Consider the following 26780-nt stretch of genomic DNA (forward strand, 5'->3'; position numbering starts at 1 on the left):
ACGCCATGCCTCTCTAGGGCCGGCATTACAAAGTGACATCACGATGTCACTACAATAGTTTTATTAAATATTTAGAGGGACAATACTCACAATTAAGTTATCATGCATCTTTCTTTCATGCCAGCTAATCAGTTTAGGATTTCCTTAAAGGATAATGCAACTTTATGCTCTATTGATATGAAAGGCAGATGCGTTAATCGGGCTTGGTCCATGATAGACCGCATGTAAAAAAAATCATGAATATATTTTTTTGGTTGAATAATTTTCCTTCAATATATTTTACCTTTTAAAAAAGTTTTGGGTTAGATCGCGTTATTTATAAATGTGTCGTAACCCTCCACCACCCGACACGGCCAAACAGTAAAACATTGTGTCACGTTTACAAAGGACAAATAGTTCACTACTTTAGCCCACCGGTGTGCTGAAGAGTGAATCAGCGTCATTTAAAAAAAATTAAGTACGACGTTTCGCTGGTAATTACGATTTTTAAAATTGTATTCAGTTTCACAGCGAAGAAAAACAAAACAAAGATCGAGGAGCCGCCCCCTCCCGCGCGCCACGAAGGCTCCACCCGGCTACCGACCCATCCGCGAGACCGGAATCACCCCCGACACAGCACTGGGGCACATCTGTGCATGGAGGGGCTACCTCCCCTCCAGCCACGCGCGACCTTGCCCCCGGGCGCCAGTAAAAGCCCCCCCCCCCATCCCAGGCCACCCTAACCCACCCTGGGCAGTGGCCACTTCCACTTTTCCCGTGTGGCTTCGTGTCCCAGCCTCACCCGATCCACCTCCACCACCCTCTTCAACAACCTCGTTGCCACGTAGCACGTTTCCAAAGGGATCATCTGGGACCCCTCCAGTTCCTTCTTGTGCGCCTTCCATAAGGCCTCCTTTATTGCGCCTATTATGGCCCACGCCCTGTCCCTGTCCTCCCCTCCCACTCCCCGCAATTCCCCCCACATAATGGCCCACGTTTTCACCTTCGAACCGGGCCAACAGCGGCTCGCTCCGCCTCCACACCTCCTGGGCAAAGGGGTATGCCACCATCACATGTATAGTGCTCTCGTCCCCGTTGCAACCCCTCGGGCATTTGGGGGTGCGTGCCATTTGGTGGGCGTACATGAAGCCCCTCGTCACCAGTTTGTCCCGGACCGCCAGCCAGGATAGGTTCCTCTGTTCTTTTGTGAGTGCCGTCGACGACATGTTCCTCCAAATTTGCTGGTGTACCGCCTTTCTCGCACCTGGCACCTCCTCACAGGTCTCCCCTTTCTCCACCTCGGCCCGCACCTCTATGGGGCTCCACCGGTCCGCCCACAGGTTCAGGCCGTGCTGCCCTACGTAGTCCCCCACCACATCACTCAACCAGCCCCCCGGCCAGTCCAAGGGTGGGCTCCTCTCGGCTTGGGTCATCCCGAGGCCCCTCAGGCGCCACGTCAGGTGATACCTCATGTAGCATGCCGCCTTGCCTCGCGGCTCTGTGGAGGAGAACAGTCTCATGGCATTACACACAAAGATCGAGATCAGGGTGTACTCCACATTTGGGGCGCCCCTCCCCCCGTTCACAACCTGCTTGCACAGTATCGCTCTCCTCACCCTCTCCATCCCTCCCCCCCAGATAAATCCGAATAGCGTCGATGTCAAGGCCCTGACCTCCCTCCTACCAGGTGGGGATACTTGCGCCAGGTAGTTTAGCGTTGGCAGTATCTCCACCTTCACCACCATGATCCTCCCAGCCATCGTGAGCCGCCTCCCTGCCCACTTACCCAAACGTCCCTTCGCCTTCCTTATCCTTTTCTCCCAGTTATGCTCCGCTGATCTATCCCTACAGAAGGTCACCCCTAGCACTGTGATCTCTTCCGTCTGTAGCCTCAACTCCGGTGGCCGACCCTCGAACAACCTCGAGTCTCCAAAGGCCATCAGTTCGCTCTTCCTCGTGTTAATCTTCAAGCCGGAGGCCGCACAGAACCGACCTGTCTCCTCCATAGCTCTCCACACCGACGCAACGTCCCTGCACAGCACGGCCACGTCGTCCATATACAATGTAATTTTCCCTTGCTCTTTGTTGCCTGGGATTGTCACCCCCCTAATCCTTTGGTTACCCCTTATTGTCTGCGCAAGAGGTTCCATGCTCATGACGAACAAGACCGGGGACATCGGGCACCCCTGCCGCACCCCGGACTCTACTTGAATCACCCCCGAGTGTTCCCCATTTATCAAAAGCCTAGCCCTGAGCCCACCGTAGAGCCGTGCCACCCACTCCACCAGGGGCCCACTCATTCCCATTCCCTCCATCACCGCCAGCATATACTCATGCGAAAGACGGTCAAAGGCTTTGTCCAAGTCCAAGCTCAGAATCCCCAGCGGACACTCCCTCTCTCTTTCCCCTTCTATAGCCTCCCTCAGCACCACCAGGGAGTCCGCGATCCTCCTCCCCGGGACCACGCACGTCTGATCCGGCTCTACCACCCCCCCCCCCCCCCACCACCTTCCCTAATCGGGCCACAACTATCCTTGTTAAAATTTTATAGTCCGTGTTTAGGAGTGTAATTGGGCACCAGCTTCCCAAGTCTTTGCGATCCCCCTTCCCTTTATAAATCAGCGTAACTAAACCCTCCCGCATATCGTCCGGCACCCGGCCCTCCTCTAAAGTCTCCCTACAGATTTGCAACATGTCCTCCTTCAGGTGCTCCCAGAACTTGACGTAGAACTCCGCTGGGATACCATCTGGGCCCGGGGTTCTATTCCTATTCAGCCCCTTCACCGCCCCCTCCACTTCTCCCTGCTGAATCTTCTCCCCCAGCGATTTCAGGCTCCCAATCCTCCTCCCCAGTGCCCCCAACAGCTCCTCCCACTTCCCCCCATCTGTCCCTTTTCTCCCATACAGCTCCCTATAGTAGTCCTCCGCTATGCTCATCATCCCTGCCATCGTCGTCTGCCTGCCCCTGGTAGGGCTTACCAATTCCCTAACTACGTTATCCCCCTCCCTACCTGCTTTGAAGAAGAACCTCGTGCACTTCTCCCCCTCCTCCGTTGCCCTAACCCTCGCCCTGTACACTAGCTGTCTAGCCCTCCTTTCCAACACTGAGGTTATCCTCCCTTTCAATTCCTCTATCCTTTCCCCCATTGGGAAACATAGCTCAAGCAATCTGTACATCCTCTCCAACCTGGCGTTCCACTGCCTCAACTCCCTGTTCACTCCCCTCCTCCTACTAATGGTACTGGAATAGTGCTTTCACCTTGCCCTTCATCTGGCCCCACCATTCCACCCTCGTGGGAAAACAGTCCTGTAAGGTCCTCCAGTCGTTGTATTTTTGCACAAAGTCCCCCACCACTTTCTGGTCCTCCAATAGACCCACGTTCATTTTCCACATCCCTTTTCCTCTCCTCGCCCCACCTGGGATCGCGAGTCCTGCCACGACCATTTTGTGGTCCGAGAAGGGGAAGGGCTCCACCCCCGCACTTTCCACTTCTACTTTGGCAGAGGTGAAGATAAAATCTATACGCGACTGCACTCCCCCACTTTTGCCCGACCATGTGTACCCAGGCCTTACACCATGCCCCCTCCTGAAAGCGTCTATCATGCCGAGGTCCGCCATCAGTTCTCTCAGCTTTCTGGAGGAAGAGTCCAGTTTCCTCCTCCCCTTTGCCGACACCAGGTCTGTTAAGTATAGTGGGCAATTGAAGTCTCCCCCTACGATGACTTGTCGCCTAGTAACCAGTAGGGTCGCTAAGCTCTCCCACAACTCTACCCTTTCCATGCATCGTACAGGGGCGTACACATTCACCAGCCGCAACACCACGCCTCGGTAGGACACGTCCACACAAAGGAGTCGGCCCGGGATCATCTCTTGGGTTCCCTCCACCCGCATTTCCTTCCTGCCTAGGAGGGTAACTACCCCAGTGCACCGATTCCCGTTACTACCCGACCATAAGTAGTGGCCGTCCCAGTCTTCAAGCAGTTCTTCCGAGCCCAGGGTGTACGGTAGGTGGCACTCTTGAGGGAAGGTCACGTCTCTTCTGGTGGCCTTTAACAGTTGCATAATTGCTCCCCTCCTTCCCTTCCCCTTCATTCCTCTCACGTTTATGGACGCCGCCGAGAGGTCCATGTCGGAGTGTACTTTAGTCCGTCTCCGACTCCGTTGCACGCTCCCCGTAACCGTCCTTGTCCGCCTTCTCCCGTACTTTCTTCCTACCCCTCAACCTCCGGGGCTTCCCCCGGTTCAACCGCCCCCTTCTTCTGTCCTCCTCCACCCAGACACCTCCGTGTCCGGTGAGGAGCCTGAAGGATCCGTGTCATGCTGGGGGCCAGCCCCCTTTAGGGCTCTGTCCAGTTTCCTCTTCCTTCCCATTGTTTCCTCCCACGCCCCTTCAGCTCCTTCCTCCACCCATTGCTCCCTCTCGCCCTCCTCCTCGCCCATTGCCTCCGCCTAGTCCACCACGGGGATTCCTGTGGCATCTCCCTCGTCTTCCCTCCCCTCCTCCCCCTGCTCCCCCTCCTCCCGGTCCGATGATGTCGTTGCTTCCCCCCCCCGCAGGTCTCCCTCCCTCTCCCCCCCCGGGGGGTCATGGTTCTGCCGTCTCTCCTTCCTCCTCCCCCACAAGCTCCCGGTCCGATCCCCGTCCGGTCGCCTCCTCCACCGCCTCCCCCTCCCGTCCACCCCGGTATGCCCGCACCTTGTTGGCATACGATTCCGGGCAGTTCCTATACAGGTGCCCTCTGCTACCGCAGAGGTTGCATTAGACCGACTCTCTGCACTCCTCCACCGTGTGATCCAGCGCCTTGCACCTATAGCAGATTCTTGCCTTGCATGCTGCCGCCAGGTGCCCCCTTCCCCCACACCTCCTACATAGTTTAGGCTGGCCCGCGTATACCACATACCCCCTGTTCCCCCCAATGTTTAAGGTGCTCGGGATATGTTTCAGAACCCCCCCCCCCTCCGTCTTCAGGTGCACCCTCCATTGCCTGGCCCCGGTCCATATCCCCACAGAGTCTTGCACCCTCTTGCAGTTGAATAATAGCACGCAATGCTGTCTCAACCACACCTCCACGTCCTGGTCATGCAGTGCCTCATTATACAAGAAGACAGTCACAACCTTTGTTTCTAGATTCGACAGCAGCTGCGTCCTCATGAATCCCAGAGGCATCACCCCTGCCTTCTCCTCGAAGCGAGTGAGGAAGTTCTGCAGCAGGAGGCTCGAAGTAAAGCTCACGTCAAAAGCCCTCCCCCCCGGCAAAGCAATCAAACAGTACAGGTCCGCCACCTCCACCTGCAACATCCCGAGCATCACCGACCTCACGAAGGTCGCTCTATCAATCGTCAGCTCCTCCCCCACGTCGTCCTTCAACTCCACCCTGACGCAGTTGTGCCTCCTGGCGTGCGTTGGTGTCAAGCCCGCCCCTGCTCCACTGCGCCACCTCCCCGCTCTTTCGCTGGGTCTCCCCGCCCCCACCGGACCAGCGTCCGCTGTCATCTTCCTCCTCTGTTCCTCCCATGGCCCCTGGCTTGATAGCATCCCTCCTACTTCGTCCCCTGTGCTCTGTTCGGGGCGCTCATTCCCCAGCCTCCCAGCGCTTCGCCTCATCCTCTTCGCTCCTCCCCCCCCGCCCCCTCCGGTCCATCCACCATCCTCGCACCCTTCCCTTGCTGCACCTCCCCCGTCATCTCCCCCGCCCCAGGCGGGCCCGTGCTGTCCCTCCGGTCTCTCTCGGCCCCGCGGGCATCCTCCATGGTCCTCTGCGCACTCCACGTCCCCGTCTCCTTCCGTGCCACCTCCATTCACTCGTTCTGGTGAAATCACCTCCCCCGCAGCTCGGGTGGCGCCCTCACCCTCCGGCAGCAAGGGCACCCCCATCCGTCCGGCCTGGGGCCCTAGCAAACCCCGGGGTGGCTGGGAAATCCACAGGATGTCGACGTGTGCCGCTGTGGCACTTCAGGTAGAACGAGAACGGGCTTCGCTGGTAATTACATCCAGCATCATCGGGCAATTCGCCAGAATGGTGAAGCTCTCCCCTTGCTCCTGGTCTTAAATAGAGCAGCAGCAGGGTGACATCATCATTTAACTCATTCAGGTACAGTGATTTGAGGCGGAGAGGGGGAGGGTATTGTAATGATGTAATAGATTGGTAATCATTCAATTGTTATTCATTGGTATTTGTTCCCCTGATCAGAAATTGTAATAGTAATATATATTTTATTTAATAATACGCTTCCAGGCCGCACTCAGCCTATAGCTGTCAGAGCGATTAAAGTTACTTGTATTTCTCTCAATTTCAATGGATTCTCTAATTAGTCTTGGCCAGTAATAATTCGTTTTATAAAACACTTCAACGTTATCAAAATCAATTGAGTGTTACGTCCAGTCTGTCCAATATAGCATCTGCCACATAAACAATTAATCCAATATACACCTTCTGTTGATAATTTAGGCAATTCGTCTTTAGTACCAGATACCAGTTTTTGAATTCTGTGTATTGTACCAAATATTACTTTAATTTTTGCTTTTGCAAAACACAGGCTAAGTTGTCAGTTACTCCTGAGATATATGGTATTTTAATTGTTTGAACAATCTGATTGCTTTCAGCAGTGTTGCTTTGCGTTCGTGATTTGGAATTTAGTGCTCTGTTAATTTGAGCATTATTGTAGCCAATCTGTCTTAGTGCTTCTTTAACATGTTTAATCTCTCTCACTAGACTTGTCACCATCTCGCTCGACTTATGAGTGTCTTGATAAGAGAGGATTTCTGAGCTGGGTGATGATGTTAATCTGCATTCAGATAGGCATCAGTGTGCGATTGCTTTCGGTAAACGCTGTGTTATTTTGCCATTTAGACCATGTCCAAGCAAAATATCTAGGAACGGGAGTCTGTTATTCACCTCCATTTCCATGGTGAACTGAATGGCCGGATTTTGTGCATTGAGATGATTTAGAAAATCATTAAGTGCATCTTTACCATGTGGCCAGACAACGAAAGTGTCATCAACATATCTAAACCAAAAATATGGTTTTAATGTACTCGAGGCAAGTGCTCTTGTTTAAAAGTTTTCCATGTACAGGTTTGCTATAGCGGGAGTCCATTGATGCTCCTTCCTTTAGTTTAAAGAAATCACCTCTCCATACGAAGTAAGTCTTATTTAAACAATGATCAACTAGTTTCGGGATATCTTTTGGTAAACCTGTATTATTTACTAATGTGTCAACTAATTTAAGCGACTCGTTCACTGGAACCTTTGTGAATAGAGAAATCACACAAAAAATCACCAGCATATCATTAGGGTTAAGTTTGATATCTTTAATTACATTCACAAGATGTTCTGAATTTTTTGTATGAATGAAGATCTCCTACCGATGTAGGGCTGTATTTGTTTAGTTACATATTTTGCTTATTTATACGTGGCATAGCCAATTGTACTGACTATGGGTCGTAATGGGATGCCGATTTTATGAACATTTGGTCGCCCATACAATATCAGTGGTTTTGAGGCCCTTGGCATAATTTGGTATTGCTCATTCTTAGGGAGTAATGAATTTGCAATGATTGCAGTAGTATTACGTTCTAAGGTATTAGTTGGATCTCGTTTCATTTTAATGTAGGTACTTTTGTCTAGTAAATCTTTAATTTTATTATCATAATCGGCTCGTGACATCAATACAGTAGTGCAGCCTTTATCAGCCACCAAGAGTTGAATGTCTTCATTTAGTCGGAGCTCTCTTATGGCTTTTGGTTCGTTCTAGCTAATATTTTTACTTTGGGTACTTTACTATTCTCAATTATTTTGGCAACCTCGTGTCTAGTCATTTCTGCCTCATTATGTGGAAGTAGTCTTACTGCTGATTCTACCTCAGCAATGATCTCATCCACTGGAATTGTGCGTGGGGTAACCACAAAGTTACGGCCTTTAGAAAGGATGGAAATCATGTCACTGGTTAAAACAGTGTTAGTTAAGTTCATTACGGTTTTGTTTTTAAATTGTTCGTTTTTATTAGCCAAATGAATAAATTCATTTAATCTAACAAAAACTATACTCTTTGGTTCTTTCAGTAAAGTCACCTAGGTAAAGAAAATAAAAATAAATTAAATCACGACGTTTCGGACACAATACAAGCGTCTGTCATCAGGTGGGACAACCACAGCAAAAACAGTTGCTGAAGTAGGCAAAAGAGCCACTAGTAACAGGGGGTTATACAGATGAGGGAGGGGGGGACGGAGCCAAGGATAGAGAGGGTGGGGGGGGAGCAAATATGACATTGAGGGCAAATAACCTGAGGAGCAGGGAGCGGTAAATGAACCTGCGCTGCAAGACTGATATGCATGGCAAATGTCTGAATGATGGGAATGAGCAAGACTGGGTGTAAGAGACTGGAGATGAGGGTATGAAGGCAAACTATAAAGCAGTTAAGGTTTTACCAGGTTAATAACATCTTTCCAATGATTGCTCAATTTGTATCTATCTTTTCGGTTGAAGTTATGTCTATGTTTATATATCTGGATGGCTTCATGAGCAAACCTTTAATAGTAGCCAGAAGGTTTGCAGAGCACCTTGTTCTTGGAGAAAACAATATCACGATAGCTCACAGTGTTATTGCAATCGTCGGCAATGGTGGAAGAATTAGTTTTGCCGTGTTTCAAATCTGACTTGTGCTCGCGGACACGGTCAGAGACATGACGTTTCGTTTCCCAATGTAACAATCACCACGGATGCAGCTTAGTGTGTAGACTCCCGGGTATTGCAAGTCAGGAATGACATCTTTCACAAATGAGATTAGATCACGATTTTGTGTACTGTACTGAATCGGACCTGGATCTTGTGTTTGTTTAAGATTTTGGAAATCTTTTTGGTGACGCCAGCTATGCATGGTAACGTGATGGTTTTGATCAGTGTCTCAAGGGGCTTTTTCTCAATGGTTGGAGAGACAGCGTGTGCGGATGATACGGTCCGAATATCCATTCATCTTAAGGGACTGGTGTACATGTTCCAGTTCACTGGCTAGGTGGTGTTGGTTAGAAATACAGTGGGCCCTATGGTGTAGTGTTTTGACGAGGGAATTTTTCTGTGCCGGGTGGTGGTGGGTATTAGGTTTCAGGTAGGAATCTGTGTGGGTGGCTTTCCTGTAGACAGCGTGTCCCAGAGAGCCATCAGGTCTCATCTCAAACAAAACATCAAGGAATGGTAGTTTGCCATCCTTCTCCACTTCCATGGTGAATTTGATGGATGGGTGTATGGAAATAATGTGGTTGAGAAATTGGTGCAGTGTTGGCAGGCCATGTGTCCAAATGACGAAAGTGTCATCGACATATCTCTTCCACAAGAAGGGACGTAGGGTGGATGTCTGGATGGTATCTGTTATCATCTGCAAAGCTGTCTCTCCAACCATGGATTGGGACCATGTTGATAACATGACAGTCTCCTCTGCTAATTCATTGTCAACCTAATGCAAAGCTAACTTGATCGTTAAATTAAACCTCTTGTCAAAAAAGAAACCAGATCAACATGTGAAAATGTTAGATGTTAATAAGATTGTCATCAATCAGAGTAACATCCCAATTTCTGACAACCTAAAATCGGTACTAGCTAAAGGGTTGAATTTCGCTGTCACCCCCAAACATATCCCAGTGGATGATATAATTTCCCAGGTCGATGTAGCCCTAAAAGGCTTGGGACACATCCCAACAGACGTTGCTAGAGCTGAAATTGCCACCATCCTTAAAAATGCAAAAAAAAAACCCCGTTAGTAACATCAGCAAAGACGAGCATTTTGAACTCGCAAAATTGAAAAAGAGGGATGACATAGTCATCCTATCAGCCAACAAGGACAATGCTACTGTCATCGTGGATAAAACCACATACAACAACAAAATCCAGGACCTTTTTAATGATGATAGCTACTCCAAAATCAACCAAGATCCCACTAACAGTCTGATTACAAAAAAACAATGTCATTACCAGTTCGACTTCTCTAATCGAACTAGCAAAACGGCTCTCCCTAAAACCTTCTGCAGCCAGACCACCCAGATTCTATGGTCGTCCTAAGATCCATAAAGAAGGCACTCCACTTCGGCCCATCGTTTCCACTATCAACTCACCTAACTACAAGCTAGCACGTTTTCTGTCTGATACCTTGCTTCCATTCACTGGCAAGATTACCTCAGCAGTGCATAACTCAGCTCACTTGGTCTCTCTAATCAAGGGCATTTCATTGTCCCCCAGGTGATTTTCTCATCAGCTTTGATGTTGTCTCTCCGTTCACCAAGGTTCCTGTGCCTGACACCTTAGCAATAATTGAAGATTTAGTCCAACATGGACTGAACCCTGATGTTCCTACCCTGGTTAGGCACTGCCTTACCAACACTTACTGCACCTGTAATGTTACCTTCTACAAACAAAATGAAGGTACCCCTATGGGTTCCCCCTTATCACCAGTTATAGCGAATGTTTCATGGAGAAATTTGAAACAGATGCCATACAGACATCCACCCTACGTCCCTCCTTGTGAAAGAAATATGTGGATGACACTTTCGTTATTTGGCCACATGGCCTGCCAGCAGTGAGCCAATTTCTCAACCACATTAATTCCATACACTCATCCATCAAATTCACCATGGAAGTGGAGAAGGATAGCAAACTACCATTCCTTGATGTTTTGGAAGAGACCTGATGGCTCCCTGGGACACTCTGTCTACAGGAAAGCCAAACCATACAGATTCCTACCTGAAACCTGATTCCCACCACCATCCGGCACAGAAGAATTCCCTCATCAAAACACTATACCATAGGGCCCACTGCATTTCTAACCAACACCACCTAGCCAGTGAACTGGAACATTTACACCGACCCTTAAGATGAATGGATATTCGGACCGTATCATCCGCAAAGCTGTCTCTCCAACCGTGGAGAAACAACCCCTTGAGACACTGATCAAAATCATCACGTTACCATACATAGCTGGCGTCACCAAAAAGATTTCCAAAATCTTAAACAAACACAAGATCCAGGTCCGATTCAGTACAGTACACAAAATCCGTGATCTAATCCCATTTATGAAAGATGTCATTCCTGACTTGCAATACCCGGGAATCTACACACTAAGCTGCATCCGTGGTGATTGTTACATTGGGGAAACGAAACGTCATGTCTCTGACTGTGTCCGCAAGCACAAGTCAGATTTGAATCACGGCAAAACTAATTATTCCACCGTTGCCGACCGTTGCAATAACGCTGTGGGCTCTCATGATATTGTTTTCTCCGAGACCAAGGTCCTCTGCAAACCTTCTGGCTTCTATCAAAGGTTTGTTCATCCTCCAGATATATAAACATAGACATAACTTCAACCAAGAAGATGGATACAAATTGATCAATCGTTGGAAGGATGTCATTAACCTGGTAAAACCTTAACTGCTTTATAGTTTGCTTTCATATCCGCATCTCCAGTCTCTTACACCCAGCCCTGCTCATTCCCATCATTGAGAAATTTGCCGTGCATATCAGTCTTGCAGTGCAGGTTAATTTACCGCTCCCTGCTCCTCAGGTTATTTGCCCTCAATATTATATTTGCTCCCTCCCCCCCACCCTCTCTAGCCTTGGCTCTGCTCGCCCTCCCTCATCTATATAACCCCCTGTTATTAGCGGCTTTTTTGCCTACTTCAGCAACTGTTTCTGCTGTGGTTGTCCCACCTGATGACGAACGCTTTGTTGTGTCCGAAACGTCGTGATTTAATTTATTTTCATTTTCTTTACCTACGTGACTTTACTGAAAGAACCAAAGAGTATGAATCCTTGCAGTCACGAACACTTCAAATCTAGAACTGACAAAAACAAACCAAATTAATACATTCTCTAGACTTCTTAATAAACAATTCTCTACTAAAAACGAACAATTTAAAAACAAAACCGTACTGATCTTAACTAACACTGTTTTAACCAGTGACATGATTTCCATCCTTTCGAATGGCCTTAACTTTGCCTGTTACCCCATAGCACAATTCCAGTGGATGAGATAATTGCTGAGGTAGGATCAGCAGTAAGACACCTTCCACATAATGAAGCAGAGATGACTAGATACGAGGTTTCCAAAATAATTGAGAATAGTAAAGTACCAAAAGTAAATATTAGCTCGAACGAAGCAAAAGCCTTAAGAGAGCTTCGATTAAAAAAAGATGTTCACATCCTTGCAGCTGATAAAGGCCGCACTACTGTAGTGATGTCACGCACCGATTATGATAATAAAATTAAAGATTTACTAGACGAAAGTACCTACATTAAAATTAAACGAGATCCAACTAATACTTTAGAACGTAAGACTACTGCAATGATTGCAAATTCATTAATCCCTAAGAATGAGCAATACCAAATTAAACCAAGGGCCTCAAAACCACCGGTAAAATATATAACTAAACAAATACATCCCTACCTCGGTAGGATATCTTCATTCATAAAAAAATAAGAACATCTTGTGAATGTGATTAAAGATATCAAACTTAACCATAATGATATTGCGGTGAGTTTTGATGTGATTTTTCTATTCACAAAGGTTCCAGTGAACGAGTCGCTTAAATTACTTGATACACTAGTAAAGAATACAGATTTACCAAAAGATATCCCGAAACCAGGTGATCATTGTTTAAATAACACTTCTTATGGAGAGGTGATTTCTTTAAACAAAAGGAAGGAGCTACAATGGGTTCTCCTTTATCTCCCGCTATAGCAAACCTGTACATGGAAAACTTTGAAACAAGAGCACTTGCCTCGAGTACATTAAAACCATCTTTTTGGTTTAGATATGTTGATGACACTTTGGTTGTCTGGCCACATGGTAAAGATGCACAAAACCCGGCCATCCAGTTCACCATGGAAATGGAGGTGAATAACAGACTCCCGTTCCTAGATATTTTGCTTGGACATGGTCTAAAAGGCAAAATAACACAGCGTTTACCGAAAGCAAACGCACACTGATGCCTATCTGAATGCAGATTCACATCATCACCCATCTCAGAAATCCTTTCTTATCAAGACACTCATAAGTCAAGCTAAAACAGTGTCAGATGGTGAAAGTCTAGTGAAAGAGATTAAACACATTAAAGAAGCACTAAGACAGAATGGCTACAATAATGCTCAAATTAACATAGCACTGAATGCGAAATCACGAACGCAAAGCAACTCTGCTGAAAGTGATCAGATTGTTCAAACCACTAAAATACCATATATCTCAGGAGTAACTGACAAATTAACCCGTGTTTTGCAAAAGCAAAACATTAAAGTAAGATTTGGTACAGTACACAAAATTTAAAAACTGGAGTCTGATACTAAAGACGAATTGCCTAAATTATAAACAGAAGGTGTATATCGGATGAATTGTTTATGTGGCAGATGCTATATTGGACAGACTGGACGTAACATCAGCGTAAGACTAAAAGAACACCAAATAAATATTAAATGATCTCAAACACAACTGTCGGCAGTGGCAGAGCATGCTTGTCAACAAGGACACTCAATTGATTTTGATAACGTTGAAGTGTTGTGTAAAACTAATTATTACTGATAATTGTTTTTTTACCCTTTTATCTGGCAACAAAACTGACGCCTTTTTTACGTCATGTTTGCATTGACCACAATACCTGCGGTCAGAAGGCAAAAAAACATAACTCTGATAATGTATGCACTGTCCTTGAAGTTGATTGGTCCACACCCAAGACAGCTTTCTTTAGAGCCTAGTCTCACATGCTGTTTGACCAGATGACGCCAAAAGGCGCACAACTCAAAGACCATGCACCATTAGAGTATGAGATCTCGGGTTAAGCATTTACACCATTGGACCACAATACCTGCGGTCGGAATGCATTCCGACCGCAGGTATTGTGGTCAATGCAAACATGACTCCTTGTAAAAAAGGTGTCAAATTGCCCGATGATGCTGGATGTAATTACCAGCGAAACGGCGTACTCAAAATTTTTAATATTTAGTCACTCTTCAACATATAGGTGGGCTAAAGTAGTGAACTCTTTGTCCTTTGTAAACGTGACACATTTTTTACTGTTTGGCCGTGTCGGGTGTTGGAGGGTTACGAGACATTTAAAAATAACGCGATCTAACCCAAAAACCTTTATGAATAATATTGGTCGTGAAAGCCTACGTGTTAAACTATTTTACTTGTTTATCTGTTCATTCGAGGCCGACTTGTGGCCGACTGGACCCCTATGCACCGCATAGGTTGCATACACTCCATAGTTGCGTCCCTGTGGTGATTTGTCTGTCAGTCTGACACCACTATTTGATGGTCGGTTTATGGGTGCCTGTTTATTGGTTTGGGGAGTGGGTTGATAGTCTGCTTTAAAAAATTACATTACAATTTTAACCAATGTGTATACCTTAAATTGCGTTTGTAATTGAAATGATTTATGCAACGTTATATAAGTTTTAATGTGTTCATTTGTGAAGCGCTCTGTGACAGTTTTATTGCGACGGGTGCTCTACAATAAACTAAACACAAAAAACACAATATAATAGGGTTTTTCCCCTTTTTTCTGGCAACAAATCTAAAACCTTTTTTTTACGAGGATTCATGTCTGCATTAACCACAATACCTGCAGTCAAAATGCAAACAAAAAATATACTATGATAATATATGCATTGTCCTTGAAACTGATTGGTCCACACCAAGGGACGGCTTTCTTTTGAGCCTCGTCATCTGGTCGAGCACCAATTGGGTCGAGGCTCAAAAGAAAGCCGTCCCTTGGTGTGAACCAATCAGTTTCAAGGACAATGCATATATTATCATGGTATGTTTTTTGTTTGCATTTTGACTGCAGGTATTGTGGTTAATGCAGACATGAATCCTTGTGAAAAAGGTTTCAGTTTTGTTGCCGGAAAAAAAGGGGGAAAACCCTATTATTACATTTTGGTACTGGCAAAGGATGTCTAATGATGAAGATACAAAAAACACATTTTTGTGTTTAGTTTGTCATCTTTCCCCTGCATCTCCGATTTGCACGGTTGGCTATATATGGTGCAAAATAAGTTAAACATATGTACATACTAAAATAATGTTTGAGAATGTGAAATGCACCTTTAGATGTGTACCACATTGCTGTGATTTGATCCCCAGGAGTCCGGCTGTGATGGGCTGCATGGCGGCCAATAAGGGCTACCTGGAGGAGATCGGGTTCCTGGATGAAGGGATGCTGGTGTACGGAGGAGAAAATGTCGAACTCGGAATCAGGGTGGGTTAACTCTCCCATATGTGATCACTATTCCACCAGGCTGATTGTGTGATCGATGTGTTGGATGGCAGGGTGGCAGGGTGGCAAACGCAGTGTTAACAAAAGCAATTCTAAATAAATTAGTTCTCAATGTAGTATAGTAGTATAATGTATATGTATGAAGTGTATAGTAGTGTAGTATATCATAGTGTCGTGTCTAGTGTAGTGTATATATGTTGAACGTCTCGTGCACCGTACATAGCCAATCATGCTAATCGGAGATGTGAGGGAAATACAATAAACTAAACACAAAGAGCAGTTCTTAAGTAATGAGTAATCAATGTAGTACAGCGGTGTAGTGTATAGCAGCGTAGTTTATAATAGTGTATAGTGTAGTTTATATATTTTTAACTTATTTCGCACCATACATAGCCAACCGTGCTAATCGGATGTGTGGGGGAAGGACAATACACTAAACACAAAAAGCAGTTATAACTAAATAAGTTCTTCATCTATATGATTTGAAGATCTATAGCTCCAGTGGCTTCCTCACAGCAAGGAGTAGCCTGGATCCTGTTATCAAGTCAGGCACCTTTGTGGTGTTGTATATATTGTGATAAAAAAAAAAATACTAAAATATCACGTGAAATTAATACAATTGAATAATGTGGAATTTTTTAAAAATAATTTTAATGTTAAGGTAATGAGGTGTAAATGTAATTAAACGTGATTAAACATGTGTCTTAATGAATAATTATTGTGATTTATAAAAAAAAACCATTAACGATCAATTGGTATGAATATGTTTATGAAGCAATTATGCATAAAGTTATCACAAGTTCTTATTATTATTGGCAGTCTCGTTGTATAGGAGTATTATTAATCCTGATAATATCAATGTTTCTCGCTTTATCAATTATGTGAAATTATGTCAGGTGACAGGATTCAGATCTCACAGCAGGATACATTTCTCATAATTGAGAAAGGGATGCATGAGTTAGGAAATAAGCTCTCCGACCCTTCTTAATTTAAACGACTTTAATAACACTTACTATAATATCCAAAAACACTTATCACCAGAAGAGCAAATATACATACTCATCAATCCGTACTCAATGATCATTAAAGCATCAATGGTTAAATCTCACGATCACGTGATAAAAAGTGAACAATAGGCAAACACCTAAAACTAGCAAAATATTCGTAGGGAATGCGTGCTCATACATGCATATCAAATGGTTATAAAAGTGTCGTGGTGCACATGGAGACACACGCTCTGGAGTTTGAGGCAACACGTTTATTGACAACTTTCCCTCACGAGGTAACTTTAAACGTATACTGGTTCTGTAGGTAGGTGTAGCTACACTGTAAACTATGTTAATAGCGAGTTAACTACACGAACGGGTCAGTCAGCCTAATATGCTGCCTGACCCACGATGCCGAGCGAATACCGAAGACTCGGAGACGACGAGACGCGGAACCCCAGGATGATTCCACAGACGAGCCCCGATCGCTGTCGTGGCTTCCCTTTTATCCCCACGAGCGTAGTCTCGCTCCGCCCCGGCCACGCCCCCTCCTGGCATCCTGCCAGGAGGCTCCCGGCTCCCCCTCACGAGCTCTTGAGCCCCCTTCCGGGCCCCCTTGCTACCCTGTCTCCAGGACTACGCCCCCTAGAGAGGTTGTAGGCGCACAGCCGCACTCCTGGGGTAGTGGCTGGCGCTAACTGTCTAGTGACATAATTAACGTCACTACAAAAGCATCAACGATCGAATCGCATGGTCACTTGATTATGATAAAATAACCCGGCTAATGTCTCATAATGACACGACAATACATTATTTCTTTGTTATGATGCGTGATGAAGTTAAGCTGAGATTCTTCTTGGCTCACAAACCTGTACAAGGTACAGTAAAAAATGGCGAGTGAGTGTAAAGTTTACGTTCCATCTTCTGTCGTCCTTCAATCCGAAAATACCTACAGTCCCACAAGGATGTGTAGAACAACAGGCCTGGTCCACATCTGGAGCGCACTCGCAGCCACGCTGCTCACTGGGCATTCGCAGAGTTTTCTGTGCATCATGCTCGATCCACAGCTGGAGTATGCTCGCGGCTCTCAAGTCAGCACGCTATCAGTCAGCCGTTGGCTGTGCTGCGCTGTGCGCGCATGGGTCGTCTGCACGCCAGGCTCGATCTCGTATATTTTTGTGGCCTGCCGTGGATTTGCCTCCCCCTTCTCTTTTATCACTTAGTTTAATTCCTGGGAAGTAGAATGTGACAAATTCCTAAGACCATCACCAGCTCTTGTGATTCTTAATAGGCTCTTTTAATTAAAGTCTCTTGTTTGCAAATGTTAATTGGTTTGTCCTTCCATAGTTACCCCACTCTCGGAATGCAATAAACCCACGTATATGTGCACAGATAACTCTGACATCCAAAATAGACAATATCACTTTTTAAATATTTTTTTGGAAAAGTCATATATACAACACTGAGTAGGAGTTTGTATGTTCTCACCTGTTCTGCATGGGTTTCCTCCAGGTTCTCCGATGTTCCTCCCATAGCTAAAACTAACCATTGAATGTAACGGAAATTGGTTAAGACATCGCAATGCAGAACAATTGGCTGAAAATGTATCAATTGGGATTTCACACAGTAGCAGCAACGTCACCCCAATATTAGCAAGCCACAGGGAGCTATGTACTTTTAAATCATCGAGATTTAAAACTAATTTCTTTAGCTTTGTTTCTTGTGTTAACTTTGTTGTCCTTCCAACGCACCTCTGATTAACACGGTTGGCTAAGTACGGTGTGAAAGAAGTTCAATATTGATATGTACTACACTATACACTGCACTATTATACATTACACCTAGATTGAAAACTCATTTCTTTAGAACTAATTTTTGTATAGTTTGTCCTTCCCTGCACCTCCGATTAGCACAGTTGGTTATGTACGTTGCGAAATAAGTTCTACATACATACTGAATTAATCACTGCGCTGTTATATACTGTACTACACCACTATATTAGATTGAAAATGCATTTCTTTGGAACAGCTTTTTGTGTTTAGTTTGTTGTCCTTACTCGCACATTTTATTAATATGGTTGGCTACATACGGTGTGAAATATATTCAACATACATGCTTACATACCCTCTCCTGCAAAAACTAGGAAGGACCCTCCATTAAAATAACTTACATTCTTGATTTGAAGTTTTCGTGACTCCAGGAATCCATACTCTTTGGTTCTTTCGGTAAAGTCACATAGGTATAAAATAAATTACGACGTTTCAGGCGCAACACAAGCGTCCGTCACCTGATGACGGATGCTTGTGTTGCATGCTGGACATTTGTGTTGCATGCTTTCCCACCTGATGACTGACACTTGTGTTGCGCCCCAAAAAGCCGTGATTTATTTTATTTTATTCCTATGTGACTTTACCGAAAGAACAAAAGAGTATAGAACTTACATTGGTAACTAAGCTGAATAACGTATAAAAATAATATTCACTTGTACCATGACGAAAAGTTAATAATGATTCTTATTTTTCTGTTAATTATTTGTATCGATCCAACCACGAGGAGGATGGGTCTACAACGTGACAGGTGAGCGGTGCATAGCGGGTTAGGCGGCTCGGACAAACAACAAATGCGGACGTGTAGGAACGTAGTGTTATATGGTATGCACGTCAGATCCCTTTTCTTCGGGGCGGAAGGTGGGAAGAGGGGGGCAGTCTCATTTTAGTTCAATCAAGTCAACTCGGGGTCTCTGGAGTGGCATTCACGAGGGGGTGAATTACCCTTTCCTATTCCTCTCTATTCGATAGGGCGAATAGGTAGTTATGCCAGAGGGTGAATGAGGGAGCCACATTATTCTTCCAGGAGCTCAGGGTGGTTTTTCTAACCGAAATATTAATTACTTGGAAAAGGCTGTGTTGGTGCCTGTGATACCTTGGGGTTTAAGGCCCAGGAGGGAGGATTTAATGCTAGGTAGTATATCGGTGCCAGACATCACGTTGTACAGATCCGTTATTTTATCATGGTAGGACAGTCCCAAAAGGCGTGAAAGTATGTTTGGATGGTCCCCAGGGGTACCTTGGTCAGTCTGCGAATATGGTCTGGGAGAATGTAACCCTCCGATGGTTAGTGAGATATGTGCCATGAAGGTACTTGAATTGAATCGTCCTGAGAGGCAGGGATCTTAGACCTTGCCGGGGGTTGTGCTAAATTAGTTTCCAAGACTCTGATGGGATCGGGCAGCCCAGCACCCCCTCCCAAAGCGCCCTGGTCTTTAGTTTCACCTCGGTAGGGCCGGGGAGTCGGAGTTGGTATGCCTCAGAGATTTTATAGTGGGCCCTCTCCTCCATCAGCCATACCCATATCGGGGAGGGGATCTTTTGAAGGTCAACATACCTTGCCTCGTTCATAGTGTCCCTGATCAGGAGAACATTGAAAAAAAATCGCTATTTGAGATGTCATATAACTTTCTCATATTTTGTAGAGTTCCCACCCCCCCCCCTACGTCAGACGAGAGATCACCCCCCCCCCGATTCTCACTCTTTTCCAAGCTGGCCAGCTGACCACCTTGCCCTCAATTCTGAGTGATGGATTATCCTACAAAGGGGAGAGTTGCTGGAAGCCAAAGGTGATAGTGATCAGTCTATTTCTCAGGATCCATAGAGTTATGTTGACCGAGGATAATGGTTTAAAATCCAAGGGCTTATCTCTAGGGTGCGATTTGACTATTCTCTCTGCTCCAGGGGATACTGATGCCTCTTCCAAATTATTCCAGAAACCCTGTCTGTTCTTGTTGTGCCAATGCTTGACCATAAGGATGCCTCCCGATAAGTAGTACTTAGGAAAATCAGGTAGCGCCAGCCCACCGCATTTATTCTTCTGAGTTAAGGTATGGTTGTCGATCCCGGCGATCTTGTGGCCCCAGCTAAAGGGGTATACGAGGAAGCGGAGCTTACTGAATAATTTCTGAGGTATCTTTGTTGGGATCATCCTGAGATGGATGGTCTTCGGGAAGAGTAATTATTTTGACCATGTGGACCTGATTGGGGAGTGATAGCGGGATATCATACCAAATGGCTAGCGAGGCCTCAATCTCCAGAAGGGGGAGGGAGTTTTGTTTGATGAGGTCCACTAAGTTGGAAGTGATGTTCACCCCGAGGTACTTGATTTGGGAGAGGCACCACCTGAAGGAGGAGACGTTGGGCGGACACATGATTTCTGACTTTGTCACATTGCGTTAATAGCCTGAAACTGCACTGTACTCCACAATAAGCTTCTGGCAGGAATTGAGGTCTCCAGTTTTGTGATGGTAAGCAGAACATCATCCGCGCATAAATTAACTTGATTTTCAACTTGCCTGTAGCATATACCTAATATCTCCTGGCTCCTTCATATCCTGGATGCCAGAGGCTCAATTGCAATTGCAAAGAGGGGGGGGATAGTGGGTGTTTTGGGATCTTAGGATGGAGTGTGCATTATGAATTTGAATTATTATGAATACTTTCCTTTTATGTCGCGTCATTCATCCTAATAGCATCCTATAATGCTGTACATTAATTGTACATATATATAAAATTAATAGACAAATTCCGAAATAGCACCAAAACAATTACTTTTACTTCTATTATTTCACCAGATAGGGCGCACTGAGCTATATTTTTCATTTCAGAAGCAACCTGGCCACAAATGATAGCTCAACGAAGTGGTTTATTACATGGAATGTATCGCAGCCAAATACTTTAAACGCATGCTTGTCAATGCGGAGGGAGAAACCGGAGGACCTGGAGAAAAAGCCATGCGACCATGGGGAGAGAGACATGCAAACTCTAAATACACAAGCGTCAGGGTCGGAATCGAACCCACGCTCTTCTGTATACCAGCAGACGGAGATAACGTCTCTGAGCCACTATGGCGACCCTCTGACCTCTTATTTATCCAGCCATGCGAAATCGCGTTCCCTAATTGGCTGCAATCGCTTTGTCCACGTCTAAAGCAGGTACTATAGTTGCACAAAAATGATGTGTGGCCACGCCCCTTGTAGCATAGTCCCGCCCGTTTCTTTTCTAGCTCCGCCCATCCGTTAATGTTCCGTGGTGATGAAACATATCGCTTTAAATCTCTGAGAAGATTTATGCAAACTCCAAATATACAGTAAGCATCAGGGCCGGGGTCGAACCCATGAACCTCCAGTATACCAGGCAGGGTAGTTAACGTCTCACCACCACGATACAAACAAAACAATTATCACAACAAATAAACTAGTCTATTAGATCGACACACCCCAGACCACAATCAAAACTACCCAACCAAGACAGGAAATGTACAGCTTATCGCGGAAGGTGCTGATGCCACCACTGCACATCAAATTGGGCCTCATGAAACAATTTGTCAGAGCTGTAGATAAAGAGTCGGCAGAGTTAAAGTACCTGCAAGACTTCTTCCCTAAACTGTCTGAGGCAAAGGTCAAAGCCGGTGTCTTCGTCGGACCACAGATAAAGAAGATCATGGAGTGCAATGAATTCCCCAAGAAGCTCACTAGTAAGGAGAAAACGGCTTAGGACAGCTTTTTCGCAGTGGTTCGTGGCTTCCTGGGCAATCACAAGGTCGACAACTGTGGAGCTTGTTGAGACTCTAGTGAAGAACTACGGCACAATGGGTTGTAGGATGTCCCTCAAAGTCCAAATCCTTGATGTTCAGCTTGATAAATTCAAGGAAAATATGGGAGCTCACTCGGAGGAGCAAGGCGAGTGCTTCCACCAGGATATACTGGACTTTGAACGCCGCTACCAAGGACGGTATAACGAGAACATGATGGGAGACTACATTTGGGTGCTGATTCGTTTTCAGTTTTTCAGTTCCATTTATTTGGTATAGCCCTGAGAGGCATTCGGCTCTTGAATCGGGTGCAACGGCAACAAACAAAAAAAACATGAACAAGAAAACATCTTAAAGTGACAATGTGACTGTGCAAACAGAAAATCCAGGAAAAAAACTGCAAAATATTCCTGAAAAAGCACCGTACACCAACGCTGTGTGCAAAAATCCTAGTGGGATGCAAGTCAAGCAACAACAATAACCACAAGACAACTTAGATTAAGGCCATCAGTCTAACTCCGTACTACAACAAACAAACATGGCCAAACCAAAAAACTTTCGAAATCACCAAAATAAAGCCATAAATGCAATGTAACATTGATCATAGGGACTGTGACGGATTTTTTTTTACAATAAACTACATAAATAACATGTAACACCAAACCCAAGAGCCATAGATGGCTGCATGAGTCACTCTACAACAACAGGAGCATCAGTCGGAGTATCAATTTTTTCAATGCACCTTTAAGATCAGCACACTAAATCAAAATACAGATAATACTTTGCAGTGGTCATCCGGAGCGAAACATTTTATTTTAATTTATTTTAGGCCACTGAATAACAGTGGCAGCTAGGGGTGTACAACTCCTCTAGAGCAGTGTTGAGTGAAGATCTCATAGGTAGTGATTCAAGTTTCAGTTTATTGGCAATAGCATTCCAGACCCTGGGGGGCATCAATAGCAAAGGCCATTTTTCCAGTTTTTGTACGGCAATAGGGAATGTGAAGCTGGTAAATGAGCTAAGACCTGAGGTCAAATTTGTTCTTTTAAACAGAGAGGAGATCCAGCAGGTAGTCTGCGGATTTTTTTGTAAGTACATCGTGAATAAATACGATTTTGTGCACAAGCCGTTGAACATTAAGAGATGTTAAGTTTGACCAAATGTAGAGATCACATTGGTGAGTCCTATATGGGCAGTTCAATGCAAATCTTAAGGCCGAGTGATAGATGGAATCAAGCTTCTTCAGTACAGTACTTGGGGCTGATTTATACACGATGTCACAGTAATCAAGTAGAGGCAGTATGGTAGCTTTTATCAATTCCAAACGGAACATAGGGGGAAGCAGTGCTTGTGTCGATACAGAAAACCAATTTTTATTTTTGTCTTTTTACCAATATAATCAATGTGATCTTCAAAATTCAGTTTTGAATCCAGGATGAGCCAAAGATACTTATAGATCTTGACTTGCTCTATTTGGGGGAAAATAACTTCCTGCTTTAGTCCTGGTGAGAAGCATAGCACCTTGGCTTTGGAGGCATTCAGGACTAGTTTAAGAGCAACTAGCTGATGTTTTATTTTGTTGAAATCACCCTGGAGCTTAGCAATCACGTCATCCGGAGAGCGGCCAGCAGTAATCAGTATCGTGTCATCTGCAAAAAGATTTACCCTGGAATGATCCAGGTCAGTGCCCAAGTCATTGACATAAAGAGAGAACAAGAGGGGGCCGAGGATGGAACCCTGTGGAACCCCTTTTGGTATCGTAACACTGTTTGACCTCCAACCATCTGTGAATACAGTTTGGGTGCGAGAAAAGAGGTACATTTTTAAGCATTTTACTGCGTTTTTGGAAAAACCGAGGCAACTTAGTTTTACTAAGCAGGGTGTTGTGATCTACTGTATCAAAAGCTTTGGACAGGTCAAGAAAAAGACATGCACAGTACTGCTTATTATCAAGGCTACTGTAAATGTGATTCAGAGAGTCTAATGCAGCAGATGTGGTGCTGTATTTTTTTCGGAACCCAGATTGTTTTAGATGTAGTAGATTGTTGGTGGACAGGAAACTGCTAATTTGGTAGTTCAATAATTTTTCAAAAATTTTCATCAACGGGGACAAAATTGAGATAGGTCGGTAGTTATTTGGATCATGTTTAGTGCCCCCTTTGTGAAGTGGACGGACATAGGAATGTTTCATTCTAGAGGAACTGATGCTTCTTTGATGGACAGGTTGAAAATATGGGCTATAGGTTTGTATATTAGGTGACCAACAGTTAGTAGAGCAAAGACCGGAATACTATCTGCTCCGTTAGAGGAGGACCCTTTGAGGTAGGACAGTTGTTTCAGAACATTACTTTCGTGGTTTGGCTGGAAACTAAATTCGTTTAATGTTTGGACAGGGGTGTAAGAATTTGCATGAGCAGGGGTGACTCCTAATACATTATCAAAAAAATTACCAGCTTCAGAAAAATGAAGGTTAAAATTGTCAACTATTTTTTGGGGATCTGAAAAATATTCCCCATTTCGGTTAAGCTCAACGGGCAGATTGTCTGTTTTGGATGCCTTTTCGATACATTTGATTGTTTCCAGAAAATCCTGGCATGTCCATGTGATTCCAGGAGAGTGGAGAAAAAGTAGGCATTTTTTGCATTCCGTATTTTTTTATGAATCTATTCCTTAAAATCCTGTATTCTAGCCAGTCATTGACCAAATTACTTTTCTGAGCACATGCCCAAGACTTGTCCCTAGTTTTCATGAGCTTTGTAATCAAAGGATCAAACCATGGTTGGCTGTTGCCTTTAGTTTTAAATCTAACCAACGGAGCATGTTTGTTAAGAATTTGAAGAAACGTGTACCTGAAGGTCTCCCAAGCCGTAGTCAGGTTGGGGATATCACAGACCTTGTCAATATCTGAGTGAAGCACATCATTAGTAAATGCCTGAGTGCTGAAGTGTCTCATAGAGTGCTTCTCAATCAATTTAGGGGGGGGGCTTTGGGTCTGGCTGATGATATCACCCCAAAAATGAAGGAGTGATCACTAAGGTTATTACCCAGACCACCAGTTAGTGCTACTTTGTGAGGGGCATTTGTCAATAAGACGTCAAGCAGAGATGACTGTCCCGGATTTTTTAGGTTGGGTCTTGTGGGGAAATTTATTATTGGAAACAGGTTAAATTCATCTGCAAAATTTGTGGCCACGGCTGGCGGGTTTAGCCAATTCAAATTTATATTACCCACTTAAACTATTTCACCTTTAGGGAGGCCACCAAAACGCTCTCTCAGTGCAGATGCAGCTTCAACATCCTTCCCATTAGGCGGTCTATAGCAGCACACTACCAATATCTGTTGATTATTTGGGAAAGTTATTCTGAGAGCCAGACCTTCAAAGCAATTTTTTTTAAAGAAGGAGTGAGCTGGTGAACATGCAATAGTATTACGAACATAGATGGCAATTCCACCTCCTTTAGATCCTTGGTCAAGCCTAAAAAGGTTGTAGTTGTCAATCGTAATCTGCAAGTCATTGACGGCAGGAGTGAGAAATATTTCTGTAAGGCAAAAAAATGTCCGGGTCAAGATTTGCCACTTCTAGTTTTAGTTGACTTAATTTAATCACAAGCGCTCTGATGTTGAAATGTAGAACACCAACACCTTTTCTGCCAGAAAAATCTACAGAATTATACGAGTTATTTACATTTGGGCCAGGATGAAGCTCAATACCACCCAGAAATAAGGAAAGTAGAATTAATATTGGAAGGATGTTATTAACCATGTAAAACCTTAACCGCTTTATGGTGTTGCCTTCATATCTGCATCTCCAGTTTCTTCAGCTTCCCACTCCCAGCCCCGCTCACCCCTCCCTCCCCCCCCCATGAAAATTTTGTCGTGCTCGTGCCTTGCTCGCCCTGTAATCCCTCTAGCTTGCAGCACTCCACTCCCCCTACCCCACACCCCCCATTCTCTCTATCTCTCCTCCCTGGCTCCTCCCCCCTCTCCTACCTATGTAGCCTCGTGTTACGGCAGCCCTTTTGCCCACTTCAGCATTTGTTTCTTGCTGTGGTTGTCCCACCTGATGACGGACGCTTGTGTTGCGCCCGTAACGTCGTGATTTAATTTATTTTATACCTACGTGACTTTACCGTCACGAAAATCTATATGTTCTAAGCTCACCTGGAGACTGCAATTGCTGCTTTACCCAGCAAAGAGAAACTCATCATTCTCGGCGACTTCAATGCGAGAGTTGGAATTGACCATCAGCCATGGAATGGGATCATAAGTGCACATGGTGTTGGCAAATGCAACAGAAATGGCCTCTTGCTACTAAGCACATGTGCTCTGCATTACCTACCGATCACAAACACTTTCTTCTAACCACCAAACCGCAAGAAAACAATATCTATGCACCCAGGCTCAAAGCATTTGCACTCGATTGACTATGTAATTGTCAGGAGGAGAGAGAGGCATGACGTCCAAGTGACAAATGCCATGTGTGGTGCAGAATGTTGGCCAGATTACATAATCATTAAGTCAAGAATTATCTCCAAGCTCAACATCTGGATTACAACCTCGCAGATGTCGACGAAGCAAATAAATATTGTAAGCGACTCAACATCTCTAGACTGACACAAGAGAGCATCCAAGCAGAACTTTGCTGAAGCCCTAGACCACCACTTGGAGCCCCAAAGCCTTGGCTGTGAAGATGTTGAGGAAGATTGGACAGCTCTCAGAAATCTCCTGCACTCGACAATGCTTGAAACAGTTGGTGCTGCCACGCACAAACACCAAAACTGGTTCGACGAAAATGATTCAGGCACTCCTTGATGAGAACATCGCCTGCAAAGAGCCTACCTGAATGAAAGCAGCTGAGAGTAAAAAAATATACATATTCAACATCCACAGGACTGTCCAGCTCAAGCTTGGAGCTATTCATGATGCTTGGTGCAGTTACAAAGCAGAGGAGATACAATATTCCGACAGCAACAATTCA

The 26780-nt window shown here is 44.9% G+C and overlaps 1 protein-coding gene across 1 annotated transcript in view; it reads left to right on the forward strand.

Annotated features, from left to right (window-relative positions):
- LOC142905813 (polypeptide N-acetylgalactosaminyltransferase 18-like) overlaps window positions 1–26780 on the forward strand; it is a 108955-nt gene that overhangs the window by 27759 nt on the left and 54416 nt on the right. The window contains exon 6 of the mRNA XM_076052952.1: window positions 15101–15215. Within this exon, the coding sequence (XP_075909067.1) occupies window positions 15101–15215 (115 nt within the window). The remainder of the gene's footprint in view (window positions 1–15100; window positions 15216–26780) is intronic.

This window comes from Petromyzon marinus, chromosome 59 (genome assembly GCF_048934315.1).
Source record: "Petromyzon marinus isolate PM22_M1 ecotype Great Lakes invasive population chromosome 59, UKy_Petmar_22M1.pri1.0, whole genome shotgun sequence".
Lineage (NCBI taxonomy): Eukaryota > Metazoa > Chordata > Hyperoartia > Petromyzontiformes > Petromyzontidae > Petromyzon > Petromyzon marinus.